Here is a 17,340-nt window from a genome sequence, read left to right on the forward strand (position 1 = left end):
GTACAGAGTAGTACATCACTGAGAGACCAAGTAGTCCTTTTACTACTGTCTCTGTGGATATCAGCTGGATTTGGTGAGTTATGAAGCTTAGACCATTCCTAACCATGGTCGCTAAACTGCCTATTTTCAATTATTGTAATTGTTATATAGTAGCTCTTTCATTCATTTCAAATGTCTTTGTCATCTCACATGATGATTGACTGATATGTGTATCTTATTGTGAAACAAAATAATTGGTTCACTATAACTTTTGATATATTCTAGGGCAATCTTGGAATCATTTGTGTCTTAATTCTGTTCCACCTCAAGGCAAATTAAAGCAGAAGAAATGTGCCAACACAAGTAAAACACCATGGAGAATACTAATGACACCTCTCAAGATGTCATCAATTTCACACAGAATGAAGTTCTGATTAATATGCCACAGAACTCTATGGAAGTACAAGTTATAACAATTGTTCTCGCACTTCTAATATGCGGAGTTGGGATAGCAGGTAATATAATGGTGGTGTTGGTTGTGCTGCGCACCAAGCACATGATGACCCCTACTAACTGTTATCTTGTCAGTCTGGCTATTGCGGACCTTATTGTCCTTTTAGCGGCAGGTTTACCTAATATTTCTGAAGTAGTCGACTCTTGGATATACGGCTATGCTGGGTGCCTTTGCATCACATACCTGCAATACCTGGGTATCAATGTATCATCCTGCTCCATCACAGCCTTCACCATTGAGCGCTACATTGCTATCTGCCACTCCATCAAGGCGCAATTTATTTGCACTGTGTCTCGGGCGAAGAGGATCATTTCTTTTGTGTGGATTTTCACCTCGCTTTACTGCATGATGTGGTTATTTTTAGTGGACACGAACAAAACTGTCTACGCCAATGGGGTGTTGGTCAGCTGTGGCTACCGTGTCTCCAGAAACCTCTACATGCCAATTTACTTTCTAGACTTATCTTTGTTTTATGTCCTCCCTCTGATTGTGGCTGTTGTGCTGTACGGTCTCATCGCAAGGATTTTATCCATGAGCCCCTTGTCAACCAATCTCAACAGCAATAGTGAAGGTTCTATACACCAGGGATGCTCCAGCAGCACAGTCAAGGTGTTGGGCAAATCAAACAAGGGTGCAGTGACGTCAAGAAAACAGGTAGGCTCATCAGATCAGGAGGATAGTCATAAATGCTTCATAAAGGCTTCTAAATTGACAATAGTGTACAAAATGTGTTCACAGTAATAATTTAGGCTACAGCATTTGGCAGTTTATCAATGTAGTATAGGATTACAACAATCCTTACAACAATCCTAACTGGACACATCATGTGGGCGTACTACTTGGATTGTAATTCAAGAGAGGGAGGATACATCCCAGCAGGCTCATAGTAATGGTTTCAAAGTCCATGGAATTCTGTTATTATCACCTCTGTTTACCATCATTAGACTGTTCTACACTACACCAGAAAAACACTGTTTTGCAATTTGATTTGCAGGCATAAAGTGCCTTTCATCAGTCCAAAGAAAATATATAATAATAATAAAAAAACTACCAGTAACATTTGAGTCAATTATCGCACCGTGCATTTTTGGTTTTGTTTGCCCTGTGCCCCATAATTTAGGTTACTAAGATGCTTGCAGTGGTGGTGATTATTTTCGCCCTGCTCTGGATGCCATACCGGACACTGGTGGTGGTAAACTCTTTCATGGACCCACCCTACCTAAACACATGGTTCCTGCTCTTCTGCCGCTTCTGCATCTACACCAACAGTGCCATCAACCCTATCATCTACAACCTGATGTCTCAGAAGTTCCGGGCCTCCTTCAAAAAGCTTTGCAAGGGCAACGGACAAGACCCAGAGAAGGTTACCAAGTACAATGTGCCAGTGTATTACAGTGTCATGAAGGACTCTTCCCATGAGAGCCCTGAGCAGACAGAACAGGAGGATGTCAGCAGTTATGGGGACACTGGTGGTAAGAGGGTCAACTTCACAGATAAGTGTGGGAACACCGGCACTATGTTCAGCGTTGCCTGATAGACGGACAAAATAGAAATACGTTATTTGTGTAAAGTGAGGTTTTATAAAGTGAATGTGATGTAATTATTTTTGCCTGTGTCAAAAGTCAGTAGGCTACTAGACTTTTTTGTAATTTACTTGTATTTACTGCTGGAATTTATTGACCATCTACTATATTGTGTAATCTTATAGCACAGCCCAAACCTCAGAATTTCTAATTAAAAACCCATTACCTGCTTCTTAAAAGACAATAAGTCACCCTAACAATCTAAAAGATTGGCTGTAGAACTCCTTGAGGGTTCCTTGGAGACTATCCTGGGTTTAATCTTCGCATGTATCAGAAACACTTTAAGACTACATTGTTTCAACTCATTCTTATTCAGTAACTGCTTCCGCAAAAAAAAAAAATTTGTTTACTCAACTTTTCGGTCCAAGTGTTACCTGAACTACTATTTAAAAATGTGTTGGCCCAAACTTAGCTCCAACTTGAGAAAACGTAGGCAAAAATTCTGTCAACTAGAAATGATTGTTTGGTCATCTTACCTAAAAAAACGCTGTGGAATTAGTTGTGACAAACAAACAGAGCTTTTAACATACAATGTTTTCAACTTACATATTTTACATTTTGATATACATGATTACATTGCGCATGTTCATTTATGCTGTAATTTATATTCAACATGGGATTTGAACTCATAACATCTTGCTTCACAGCATTCCTATCTTCCTGCTATGTAGTCACAACCATGTCTGTGTCAATGACTGACTTCACCTCTATTACTACACTTTGCAATTCAAAGTAAATCTCAGTTCTGTGTACTTTTAAGTACACTCAAGGAAAACTATTGTACTTATCATAATGATTAAGGAGTAGCATTAAAACAGAGTAATATGCCTCACCAGCATAAGACAACTATACAGAAAAAACAAAAATTGCTGAAATAAGTAAATCAAACCAATGATGAGAGAATAGTCAGATAAACTGATCATTTGCACAGACTTGGTGGTATAAGAGGAAGATCGGAATGCACTGAACCAAGAGTTTACTTGTGAGTTCAAATCCCAGGTGAGGACATGTTGAATAAGAATTACTGTATCAATGAACATGCACAATGACATCATGTATGTCAAAGTGTGTCAAATATGTAAGTTGAAAACATTGTATGTTAAATGCAGTGTGTGTGTGTGTGTGTGTGTGTGTGTGTGTGTGTGTGTGTGTGTGTGTGTGTGTGTGTGTAACTAGTTCCACAGTCATTTTTAGGTAAGGCTATACGGTCCGGCGTCTCCGCTAAATAAATAGTGGGGGCACACCTTACTGGTAAAATATGTGCCTATCACCATAACTAAAACAAAATGACAAAAAAACTGTAAGCTATTACACCATTATTTTTCATTACCACATGTCAAAGGCATGAAAAATTAGCGAATGGACTTGAAAACTGGTGGTATATCAGCCTGCACTCCAAAATGTGATGTGAATAATGAGCGAATGGACTTGATAACTGGTGGTATAGAAGAAGCCTGCACTCCAAATTGCGTTGAGTAGACTGGCCGAAACTGACACCCGTGCAGACAGCAGTGGACACATCAATTCTGGCCTAATGACAATCGCCAAATGTCATTACACTTTTTGGTGTTTGGTGTAACAGAGGTCTCTTTCCATTCACCACTGTTTGGAGGCTAGAAATATGTTGCGAGTGGATGAACGTGCACGGGTAGCCTAGTAAAGGAGCCCTTTGCAGTGACTGTTTGAGAATCAGAGGAAAACATTATGACTGGTTGAGTTAATGCCACAATAAAAGGTAATATATTTTAAAAGTTAAATGATACATCTTTATTTCTAGGCCCACACAGAGCCTATTGAATTAATAGGGATTCTACAGTGTCATCAGAAAGTATGAATACCCCCTGATTTATTCCACATGTTGTTGCGTTACATACAGCCTAAATTCAAAATGTATTAAATTGTTGATTTTTCTTCTCTCACCCATATACATAAATACCCCATAATTACAAAGTGAAAACATGTTTTTAGAGATTGTTGCACATTTCTTGTAAATGAAATACAGAAATATCTCATTTCCATAAGCATTCACACCCCTGAGTCAATACATGTTAGAATCACCTTATGCCGTGATTACAGCTGTGAGTCTTTTTGGATAAGTCTCTAAGAGCTTTGCACACCTGGATTGGACAATATTTGCACATTATTCTTAAAATAATTTTTCAAGCTCTGTCAAGGTGGTTGTTGATCATTGCTAGACAGCCATTTACAAGTCTTGCAATAGATTTTCAATCCGATTTAAGTCAAAACTGTAACTAGGCCACTCATGTCGTCTTGGTAAGCAACTCTTATTGTCCTGCTGAAAGGTGAATTTGTCTACCAGTGTCTGTTAGAAAGCAGGCTGAACCAGGTTTTCCTCTAGGATTTTACCTGTGCTTACTGTAGCTCTATTCCGTGTATTTTTATCCTAATAAACTCCCTAGTCCTTGTCGATGACAAGCATGCCCATAACATGATGCAGCCACCACCATGCTTGAAAATATGATGAGTGGTACTCAGTGATGTGCTGTGTTGGATTTTCCCAAAACATAATGCTTTGTATTCAGGACAAAAAGTTTATTTCTTTGCTACATTTTTTGCAGTATTACTTTTGTGCCTTATTGCAAACAGGATGCATGTTTGGGAATATTTGTTTCTGTACAGGCTTCCTTCTTTTCATTCTGCCATTTAGGTTAGTATTGTGGAGTAACTACAATTTTGTTGATCCATCCTCAGTTTTCTCCTATCACAGCCATTAAAATCTGTAACTGTTTTAAAGTCACCATTGGCCTCATGGTGAAATCCCTGAGCGTTTTCCTTCCTCCCTGGCAACTGTGTTAGGAAGGATGCCTGTATCTTAGTAGTGACTGTGTGTATTGATACACCATCCAAAGTGTAATTAATAACTTCACCATGCTCATTACCCATCTACCAATAGGTGCCCATCTTTGCGAGGCATTGGAAAACCTCCCTAATCTTTGTGATTGAATCTGTGCTTGAAATTCACTGCTTGACTGAGAGACCTTACAGATAATTGTATGTGTGGGGTACAGAGAAGAGGTAGTCATAAAACAAGCATGTTAAACACTATTATTTTACACAGAGTTAGTCCATGCAACTTATTATGTGACATGTTAAGCTTGGGCCAACTACTAGTTTGGGCCAACTACTGTTTTTTGTTCAGGTAACACTTAGAATAGTTGAGTAAGTTGAGTAACCCCCCAAAAATGGAACCAGTTACTTAATATCAATTGGTTGAAGCAACTAGATTTTTTTTACAGTGTAAGAACAGCAGGTGGATGGACTAGAATAATTGATCAATTAAGAACTAGGGAGAAACACTTGAGACTGCGGTCTCTGTGTTATGGATTGCTATTATGGAGTCATTTCTGAAAAGAATAGACTTGAATGTCAGCTTGAATGTCACATGACTTATATTGTCACAAAACAATGTAGATTGTGGGTCCGTTTGATATTGGCTTGTTGGCCACTTGACACCACTGAAACTATTGTACTGTACAGTATCTGTTTTGGTCTGTATATGTTGAAGCATGTCAATTTATGTGTAAAATGTGAAAGTGTTTATGATTCAATGTATTGTAAATATACTCCATATAACTTTTTAGCATTTTCAAATACAGCATTTTCTCATACTGTGTGTAACAATGTCATAACAATCATAGCTCTTTGGGGACTTGATTTTTGTGATTAATTATAGTAATTAACTGAATTAAAGGTGACCAACCAACATGATTTTGTCCAATATTTCTTGTGGAAAAACAACAACAAGAAGTTGGTGATGGCTGGGTATGGTGTTAGAAAATAATACATTTATCAGAGAAACATTCCCTTTTAGTTTGCATCGTGATGCCCCCCCTTCCCTTCACCAGAGTCTGTTAGTTTGACAGTAATGCTGTGCTTGGTAAATAGTGGAACTGTCAGATCTGCTGTGCTCCCAACAGTGCTCCAGATGCTTGCCAGCCAATGAGGTGACAGGTCCAACTACAAGCACCGCCGTTTTCTCACACAGCGTCAGTGATGATCATAGTCATTTATAAACAATGGAGGTGTATCCACACTACAACAAACATTCATTTACATTGTGTTCTGCTGAACCTAATGAATATTTATTGTTACAGTATGTCCACCCTATCCTGTTTTCTAAAAATAAAATACAAATCTGCCTTTAGATATTTTTTCACAGGATTCTGGATTAGGGGCTGAAGAGATTTCTTCCAATCTTCCTTCTTCTTTCTCATCAAGCTTTACATTTAGAGCCAGAGAGCGTTAATTTCTACTGTTCATTATCTCTTTTTATCCCCCCTTGTGCTATGAGCTGCTTTCTTTGAAACCAAGATGCCTACCTCAAGGTCTTAAATAAAATACAATTTTATTGGTCACATACACATGGTTATCAGATGTTTTTGTGAGTATAGCGACATGCCTGTGCTTCTAGTTCCGACAGTGCAGCAGTATCTAAAAAGTAATATCTAACAATTCCACAACAAATACCTAATACACACAAATTGAAGTAAAGGAATGGAATAAGAATATCTAAATATAAATATATGGATGAGCAATGTCAGAGCGGCATAGGCTAAGATGCAATAGATAGTATAGAATACAGTATAAACAGATATACAGTTGAAGTCGGAAGTTTACATACACCTTAGACAAATACAAATTTTTCACAATTCCTGACATTTAATCCTAGTAAAAATTCCCTGTCTTAGGTCAGTTAGGATCACCACTTTATTTTAAGAATGTGAAATGTCAGAATAATAGTAGAGAGAATTATTTATTTCAGCTTTTATTTCTTTCATCAAATTCCCAGTGGGTCAGAAGTTTACATACACTCAATTAGTATTTGGTAGCATTGCCTTCAAATTGTTTAACTTGGGTCAAATGTTTCGGGTAGCCTTCCACAAGCTTCCCACAATTAGTTGGGTGAATTTTGGCCCATTCCTCCTGACAGAGCTGGTGTAACTGAGTCAGGTTTGTAGGCCTCCTTGCTCGCAACTATTTTTCAGTTCTGCCCACAAATTTTCTATAGGATTGAGGTCAGGGCTTTCTGATGGCCACTCCAATACCTTGACTTTGTTGTCCTTAAGCCATTTTGCCACAACTTTGGAAGTATGCATGGGGTCATTGTCCATTTGGAAGACCCATTTGTGACCAAGCTTTAACTTCCTGACTGATTTCTTGAGATGTTGCTTCAATATATCCACATAATTTCCCATCCTCATGATGCCATCTATTTTGTGAAGTGCACCAGACCCTCCTGCAGCAAAGCACCCCCACAACATGATGCTGCCACCCCCGTGCTTCACGGTTGGGATGGTGTTCTTTGGCTTGCAAGCCTCCCCCTTTTTCCTCCAAACATAATGATGGTCAATATGGCCAAACAATTCTATTTTTGTTTCATCAGACCAGAGGACATTTCTCCAAAAAGTACGATCTTTGTCCCCATGTGCAGTTGCAAACCGTAGTCTGGCTTTTTTATGGCGGTTTTGGAGCAGTGGCTTCTTCCTTGCTGAGCGGCCTTTCAGGTTATGCCAATATAGGACTCGTTTTACTGTGGATATATATACTTTTGTACCTGTTTCCTCCAGCATCTTCACAAGGTCCTTTGCTGTTGTTCTGGGATTGATTTGAACTTTTCGCACCAAAGTACCTTAATCTCTAGGAGACAGTACGGTTTGTCTCCTTCCTGAGCAGTATGAAGGCTGCGTGGTCCCATGGTGTTTATACTTGCGGACTATTGTTTGTACAGATGAACTTGGTACCTTCAGGCGTTTGGAAATTGCTCCCAAGGATGAACCAGACTTGTGGAGGTCTACAATTTTATTTCTGAGGTCTTGACTGATTTATTTTGATTTTCCCATGATGTCAAGCAAAAAGGCACTGAGGTTAAAGGTAGGCCTTGAAATACATCCACAGGTGCACCTCCAATTGACTCAAATGATGTCAGTTAGCCTATCAGAAGCTTCTAAAGCCATGACATAATTTTCTGGAATTTTCCAAGCTGTTTAAAGGCACAGTCAACTTAGTGTATGTAAACTTCTGACCCACTGGAATTGTGATACAGTGAATTATAAGTGAAATAATCTGTCTTTAAACAATTGTTGGAACAATTACTTGTGTCATGCACAAAGTAGATGTCCTAACCAACTTCCCAAAACTATAGTTTGTTAACAAGACATGTGTGGAGTGGTTGAAAAATGAGTTTTAATGACTCCAACCTAAGTGTATGGAAACTTCCGACTTCAACTGTTTTATGAGATGAGTAATGCAAGATATGTAAACATTATTAAAGTGGCATTATTAAAGTGACTGGTTTATTAAAGTGGAACCTTTAAAGATTTGCTCAATTAAGTTTAGTATGTTTCACACTGGGGAGTACTGCTGAAACATTCTTTCTAAAGATTTGCATCAGATGAGATTTGCTACATAGCTCACATTTATGAATTTCACTTAAAATGCCTGCAGAAAATTACCAGGTGAGATTAAAATAGAGAGGTAGAAATGAAAAGGAGGACATTCTGTCTGCAAGAGGTTTGAGTCGCAAACCTTTCGACTTTAATGTAGACCGTTTCTTCACATAATGCAATATAATGTGAGTAATGCATCATTGATCCACAATGATAAGAACATGTTATTTTGGTGGATGGTGTCTAGGCCAAAGGAATCATATTATTTAAATATAGATTGCAGGGTAGACACTCATACCCATCCATTGTCATGTATAATCTGAGTATCAGACCATTCAGACTGCAGGTGTAGTGTAACATGTATAATGCAGTTATACAAAGCCGCTCTAGCAACTATGTATCATGCTTTTCACATGGCCTCATTATGACAGGGATGGAGGGGGTGTAAAAAGTCTGGGTGGCCATTTGATTAATTGTTCAGCAGTCTTATGGCTTGGGGGTAGAAGCTGATAAGGAGCCTTTTGGATCTAGACTTGGCGCTCCGGTACCACTTGCCGTGCAGTAGCAGAGAGAACAGTCTACGACTTGGGTGACTGGAGTACATTTTTTGGGCATTCCTCTGACACCGCCTAGTATATACAGTTGAAGTTGGAAGTTTATATACACCTTAGCCAAATACATTTAAACTTAGTTTTTCACAATTCCTGACATTTAATCAGAGTAAAGATTCCCTGTCTTAGATCAGTTAGGATCACCACTTCATTTTAAGAATGTGAAATGTCAGAATAATAGTAGAGAGAACTATTTATTTCAGCTTTTATTTCTTTCATCACATTCCCAGTGGGTCATAAGTTTACATACACTCAATTAGTATTTGGTAGCAGTTCTATTTTTGTTTCATCAGACCAGAGGACATTTCTCCAAAAAGTACGATCTTTGTCCCCATGTGCAGTTGCAAACCGTAGTCTGGCTTTTTTATGGCGGTTTTGGAGCAGTGGCTTCTTCCTTGTTGAGCGGCCTTTCAGGTTATTTCGATATAGGACTCGTTTTACTGTGGATATATATACTTTTGTACCTGTTTCCTCCAGCATCTTCACAAGGTCCTTTGCTGTTGTTCTGGGATTGATTTGCACTTTTCGCACCAAAGTACCTTCATCTCTAGGAGACAGAACGTGTCTCCTTCCTCAGAGGTATGACGGCTGGTTGGTCCCATGGTGTTTATACTTGCGTACTATTATTTGTACAGACGAATGTGGTACCTTCAGGCCTTTGGAAATTGCTCCCAAGGATTAACCAAACTTGCAGAGGTCTACAATTTGTTTTCTGAGGTCGTGGCTGATTTCTTTTGATTTTCCCAAGATGTCAAGCAAAGAGGGACTGAGTTTGAAGGTAGGCCTTGAAATACATACACAGGTACACCTCCAATTGACTCAAATTATGTCAATTAGCCTATCAAAAACTTCTAAAGCCATGACATAATTTTCTGGAATTTTCCAAGCTGTTTAAAGGCACAGTCAACTCAGCATATTCTTCTCAACTTCTGACCCACTGGAATTGTGATACAGTGAATTAGAAGTGAAATAATCTGTCTGTAAACAATTGTTGGAAAAATGACTTGTGTCATGCACAAAGTAGATGTCCTAACCGACTCACCAAAACTATAGTTTGTTAACAAGAAATGTGTGGAGTGGTTGAAAAATGACTTTTAATGACTCTAACCTAAGTGTATGTTTATTTCCGACTTCAACTGTATACATAAGCTTTATAGTTGAAGTCGGAAGTTTACAACAAAGTCAAGGTATTGGAGTGGCCATCACAAAGCCCTGACCTCAATCCTATAGAAAATTTGTGGGCAGAACTGAAAAATAGTGTGGGAGCAAGGAGGCCTACAAACCTGACTCAGTTACACCAGCTCTGTCAGGAGGAATGGGCCCAAAAAAAAAAAAAAAATATTGTGGGAAGCTTGTGGAAGGCTACCCGAAATGTTTGACCCAAGTTAAACAATTTGAAGGCAATGCTACCGAATACTAATTGAGTGTATGTAAACTTATGACCCACTGGGAATGTGATGAAAGAAATAAAAGCTGAAATAAATCATTCTCTCTACTATTATTCTGACATTTCACATTCTTAAAGTAAAGTGGTGATCCTAACTGACCTAAAACAGGGAATTTTTACTGAGATTAAATGTCAGGAATTGTGAAAAACTGAGTTTAAATGTATTTGGCTAAGGTGTATGTAAACTTCCTACTTCAACTGTATATACCAAATGTCATGGCCCCATGTCCATCGGTAAAATTCTTATAGACCTGGTGTAATATGGTTTGAACATCTGAACATCTTGAAGAACACTCTGGCCTTAATGGCCATGTACTCTTATAATCTCCACCCAGCACAGCCAGAAGATGACTGGCCACCCCTCAGAGTCTGGTTCCTCTCTAGGTTTCTTCCTAGGTTCCTGCCTTTCTTGGGAGTTTTTCCCTAGCCACTGTGCTTCTACAGCTGTATTGCTTGCTGTTTGGGATTTTAGGCTGGGTTTCTGTATAGCACTTTGTGACATATGCTGATGTAAAAAGGGCTTTATAAATACATTTGATTAATTGATTGCTTGATTGATTGGTGCCATCTAGTGGTGTAGCATAGCCGACTTTGAATGCAGCAAGTAATCATTCTGAAATGTATTAGATGCTAATTCATTGAGTCTATATACCAAATCTGGAGTCAATCTGACTTGTGGTTCATGAGAAGAAGATTTCTAAAGTAATTTTAGCAGTAGCATATGTGCTAATGTATATCCATAGGTACAGTGCGGCCATATTTGAATGCAGCAACTATTTTCTATCTCAAAACCATTAAAGACTGATGTAATGAGTCTATATGCAAAATCTGGATTGAATATGATTTATGGTTCATCAGGATAATTGCAGATGATTTTGAGCATTAGTGTTATATACGCAAAGAATTAAATGTTAATCGTTTCCTTGTTTTTTGAAATATCAATACCAAATTCAGTGTGGTTCATCTTAGACCCATCCATGATAGCGATGAAACGACTCAAATTGACAGAACACGGTGGATTTACAGTGGTTTAAATGGACACTTAAAATCGAATGTAGTGTTCTTTGGACGTCAAATGTTATCAAAAATGGCTTTCAAAAAAGATGGAGGAAAATCTACCCTGACAGACGTTATTGATCCTTGAGGCAAATCTGTTCTGCATGAGGAAATACACCTACATACCAAGCTTTAAGTATCTAGGTCAAAAGGAGCGATGGATATGAGGGTTTAAGTGAGACTGCTTGTAACAGCGCCCTCTATAGGCCAATTGGTGCCATTATTTTTTAACAAGTTACTCATGGCTTACAGTTTCTGTATGCCAAAAAAAAAAAAAAAATAACTATCTATACTTAAGTTATTTGACCAAGGAAAAGTAAATAATACAATTTCACAGAATAACAATAGGTTTCACAGTTTTGCTGATTACCCCTAATTAAAGAGAGTATCTAATCACATTGAATTTATTTACCTCTCCGTTCAGTATGCTCTGGGGTGCATATGAATAAGGAATAGTCCAAATATTTTAAATGGTCTCATCTCCCAACTAAACTGAACATTTAATTATTGGTATAGGCTATGTGTATCTTTCAGATGACTGGCAAAAAAAGAGGCACAAATGTCATTGGCTTAGAGACAACTGAAGCGTATATCAAATCAAATACAATTTTATTAGTCACATGCACCGAATACAACACCTTACAGTTAAATGCTTACTTACGAGCCCCTAACCAACAGTGCAGTCTAAAAAAATATGGATAAGAATAAGAGAAAAAAGTAACAAGTAATTAAAGAGGAGCAGTAAAAAATAACAATATATACAGGGGGTGTGGGACAGAGTCAACGTGTGGGGGCACTGGTTAGTTGAGGTAGTATGTACATGTAGGAAGAGTTCATTAAAGTGACTATGCATAGATGACAACAGAGAGTGGTAGTGGAGTGGAGAGGGGGGGTAATGCAAATAGTCTGGGTAGCCATTTGACTCGATGTTCAGGAGTCTTATGGCTTGGGGGTAGAAGCTGTTTAGAAGCCTCTTGGACCTAGACTTGGTGCTCAGGTACCGCTTGCCATGTGGTAGCAGAGAGAACAGTCTATGACTATGGTGGCTGGAGTCTTTGACAATTTTTAGGGCCTTCCTCTGACACCGCTTGGTATAGAGGTCCTGGATGGCAGGAAGCTTGGCCCCAGTGATGTACTGGTACTACCCTCTGTAGTACCTTGCGGTAGGAAGGCCGAGCTGTTGCCATACCAGGCAGTAATGCAACCAGTCAGGATGCTCTCGATGGTGCAGTTGTAGAACCTTTTGAGGATCTGAAGACCCATGCCAAATCTTTTCAGCCTCCTGACGGGGACTAAGTTTTGTCATGCCCGCTTCACAACTGTCATGGTGTGCTTGCACCATGTTAGTTTGTTGGTGATGTGGACACCAAGGAACTTGAAGCTCTCAATCTGCTCCACTGCAGCCCCGTCGATGAGAATGGGGGCGTGTTCGGTCCTCTTTTTTCTGTAGTCCACAATCATCTCCTTTGTCTTGATCCCGTTGAGGGAGAGGTTGTTGTCCTGGCACCACACGGCCAGGTCTATGACCTCCACCTTATAGGCTGTCTCGTTGTTTTCGTGATCAGGCCTACCACTGTTGTGTCATCGGCAAATTTAATGATGGTGTTGGAGTTGTGCCTGGCCGTGCAGTCATGAGTGAACAGGGAGTACAGGAGGGGACAGAGCACACACCCCTGAGGGGCCCCCGTGTTGAGGATCAGCTTTGCAGATGTGTTGTTACCTACCCTTGCCACCTAGGGACAGCCCGTCAGGAAGTCCAGGATCCAGTTGCAGAGGGAGGGAGGGTGTTTAGTCCCAGGGTCCTTAGCTTATTGATGAGCATTGAGGGCACTATGGTGTTGAACGCTGAGCTGTAGTCAATGAATAGCATTCTCACATAGGTGTTCCATTTGTCCAGGTGAGAAAGGGCAGTGAGGAGTGCAATAGAGACTGCATCATCTGTGGATCTGTTGGGGTGGCAGGCAAATTGGAGGGGGTCTAGGGTTTCTGGGATGATGGTCTTGATATGAGCCATGACCAGCCTTTCAAAGCACTTCATGGCTACAGACGTGAGTGCTACAGGTCGGTAGTCATTTAGGCAGGTTACCTTAGTGTTCTTGGGCATAAGCACTATGGTGGTCTGCTTAAAACATGTTTGTATTACAGACTTGGACAGGGAGAGGTTGAAAATGTCAGTGAAGACACTTGCTAGTTGGTAAGCGCATGCTCGCAGGACACATCCTGGGAATCCGTCTGGCCCTGCGGCCTTGTGAATGTTGACCTGTCTAAAGGTCTTACTCACATCGGCTGCGGAGAGCGTGATCACACAGTCTTCCGGTACAGCTGGTGCTCTCATGCATGTTTCAGTGTTATTTGCCTCGAAGCGAGCATAGAAGTAGTTTAGCTCGTCCGGTAGGCTTGTGTCACTGGGCAGCTCTCGGCTGTGCTTCCCTTTGTAGGCTGTAATGGTTTGCAGGCCCTGCCACATCCGACGAGCGCCAGAGGCGGTGTAGTACAACTCGATCTTAGGCCTGTATTGACGCTTTGCCTGTTTGATGGTTTGTTGGAGGGCATTGCAGGATTTCTTATAAGCTTCCGGGTTAGAGTCCCACTCCTTGAAAGCGGCAGCTCTAGCCTTTAGCTCAGTGCGGATGCTGACTGTAATCCATGGCTTCTGGTTGGGGTATGTACGTACGGTCACTGTGGGGACGACGTCATCGATGCACTTATTGATGAAGCCAATGACAGATGTGGTGTACTCCCCAATGCCATTGAGGAGAAATAAACAGTGATTACTTGCCTAAGTCAATAGGTATTGACCAAGTTGGCCAAATTGTTCCTTTCCGTTCCATATCGAATAATGGAATGGGTTTTCAAACAAGGCTGGCTCACAGACCAGGACAGGTAACCTATTCAAGCCCAGAGATGACAAATCATTGGATCATGAATAGAATACATTTAACAATAAATGCCATATGCATATTGCCATGCAACAGCAACCGGAGTTATTTGAAAGCGTCAACAAGCACGATCAAGTTGAAGAGGTAGACACACAGTATAGTATGCTTTGGTATGATATCATGGCCAATGTTGTGAGTGTAACAAGCTGTAGCATGTATAATTAAGCTCTTTAGAAACAATTACCAATGTTTTACTTCTCTAGTGTCTCAAGATTGATATATTTCTATTACCAGGACATTTATTTTCTAGGGTTTATTAGCATTACAGTGCTTTTTGATGTGGGAGTAAAACGAGTGGTTGTCATGAGACAGCCTGAGGTTGACATAGTGCTGGGCCTCTGCTTTTATCCCGTCACCCAGTAAAGTAACGGTGCGTGTGGCTTGGGTGATCTGTCTACCGTTCCACCCGTTCTCCCTAAGCATGTGGCTCAGAGGTTGCCTCTTTCTATCAATCAACAGAGAAAATCTTACACCAATTCTGGACGAAAATGGTTGTCATCCATCTTATTAATATTTCAGTCCTGTGTTATCATTGCCACCCAGATTTATTGAACACCAGTCACATTTTGTCACTGCCAGTGTCGGGATGGAAGTTTGACCATATTAATCTGGACCACAAGTTTCAGGCTGTGCTCAGCCTTTTGGAAGTTGTAAAGATTTCAGAAGCATAACGCGCTCCAAGCTGGAATGCCTTTTCCAGATCCAGATACTTCCTCTTGATCTCAGAAAGTGGCAAGCCTTTTTCTAGGAAAGAAGGCCTACTCAATCAACAATGGATCAAGATGTCATCTAAAACACCTTTCCTAACAGCACATCAAACAGGAAGAATTCATAAAATGTTGGGGTTAGTGTAAAGTATGTTGTGTGATATTTGTATGTTTTTCCTTTGTAATTACAATGTATAATATAGTTATTACAAGTAAACATACAATGTGTAATCTAACCAAGGCATGTTTGGTGCCTGCGGACTGCAAACTTAAATGTATTCACAGATTCAACTTCAAGTGTCTTGTAAAAGACCACCAGCACCAGGAATATTGCAGTGAAGTGCTGTTGAACTACAGCATCTGGGATTGGAGCCTCAAAGAAAGTCTCCTGCAAAAAACAATTTCCTGTGGACTTCTATTTTTGTATGACTGCCTTGTAAGCTACAGTACACATACTAGTACACAGACTAGCCTTTTGCTGCACAGTTCTTGTTTTAAGCAGATGTCTTAGCCATATTGGAATATTATTTAAATAATTGATGAAGTGTCAGTCAAGTAGATGCTTTGTTACCTTTAATTGTGACTGAGGGGATGGTGTGACGTCTGTAAGAGGAAGCAAAAACAATAAACAATTATCATTTTGGAGTTAACACAATTATTGATTTGTTAATCAATCAGTGGCTATGGTTGTTTTTAGAGGTGGATGACTATGTTTTCCCTTGTCAGCATTCACATTACATAAACCCCAGTTAAGACAATTATAGACACCGTCAGTCACAATGTGGAGATGGAATAAAAACATGAGTCATCCTTTAATACGTCCATTTGCACAAGAGCAAATGCCATAACAGCTGTCTGATGCTTCTACTCAAAGTCATAAACCTATAGCAAATATTGACGATCGATTTGTGGCCATCACACTGTACCCTGACCTTTCCATAGGGTTACATGTTTGGTTTTGTTGTTAGTGATGTTAGTCATGTTCTTTCGAGCGGTAGATGCTCTGTCTATTTCTATGATTCATCTCCTATAATGATCTATCCTTCAATCTGTCGATTTCACAAAATAATTCATCAATTCCATCAGTTCTGTGGATTTCAATGGATTTCAAGCAATTTCCAGACTGATATTTCTAACTTTCTACCTCTGGAAATCAGACACTCCTCTGACGCTCTGAAGCCTTGTCAGCCAAGGCTTACAAAAATAGCTTAAAAGTTGTACTGTATGCCTGGAATCTGCACTTATATTTTGAAATCCTCAGGGATAAAATGAAGATACAGTCTGAAGACATCTGAGGTGACTATTTTAATGGATTGCACATTGTCCCATTGCATCGATATATATTGTTAGTGATCAACCACAGTGATATGCATAGGTGATATAAAAGTTATACACTGTTATATAAATCTGTTATGACAAAATGTCCTAAATACAATGTTACACTATTCTTTATTCTAGCACTAACACTTATTACAGCCAAAGAGCCTGAAGGCAAAGGAATGTGTAAGTGGGTACAACAAAGTCATTTGCAATACAGCTAAATCAGTCATGCCCACATTTCTGTCCAAAGTGGTCATGTATTCTCTTTCCCTTCCTGATTAGAAACCTGACCACACATCGGTGCTATACAATAAATATATGCATTTACCTGGGAGAAAAGTCTGACTGGTGATTTACATTTTGTGATTCTTTCCACATTAAAGTCTTATTAAAACATCACTGGCTACAAATGAATGTTCTGGATGTATGGGTAAACTGTGAAATGAGATCTCATAAATACAGATGCATTCATCTACCTTTTCTTGGATACTTATTAACAGAGAATTTGAATGGCTTAAGACTACAAAATATTCAAGACATTAGAAGCAAAATAATGGAACCAATACAATTCATAGCAACACTGTCCAGATGACAAAATTAATATATAGTGCCTTCGTACAGTTTTCACACCTGTCACGTCTGCTCCCGCTCCCCCTCTCTGGCGCTCGAGGGCGCCAGGCGACCCATCATTACTCACATCTGTCACCATCATTACGCGCATCAGCGCTTCATGGGACTCACCTGGACTCTATTACCTTATTGATTGCCTCCCTCAGT

General features: G+C 39.7%; 1 protein-coding gene across 1 annotated transcript; it reads left to right on the top strand.

Annotated features, from left to right (window-relative positions):
* The first annotated feature begins 352 nt into the window (after positions 1 to 352).
* On the top strand, positions 353 to 2,027 carry LOC106572506 (thyrotropin-releasing hormone receptor-like). The gene is made up of 2 exons (XM_014146736.3): positions 353 to 1,147; positions 1,614 to 2,027. Exons 1-2 carry the CDS (start codon positions 353 to 355, stop codon positions 2,025 to 2,027), a joined length of 1,209 nt encoding a protein of 402 aa, XP_014002211.1.
* The last annotated feature ends 15,313 nt before the right edge of the window (positions 2,028 to 17,340 follow it).

The sequence above is a fragment of the Salmo salar genome, chromosome 15 (assembly GCF_965601325.2).
Source record: "Salmo salar chromosome 15, fSalSal1, whole genome shotgun sequence".
NCBI lineage: Eukaryota > Metazoa > Chordata > Actinopteri > Salmoniformes > Salmonidae > Salmo > Salmo salar.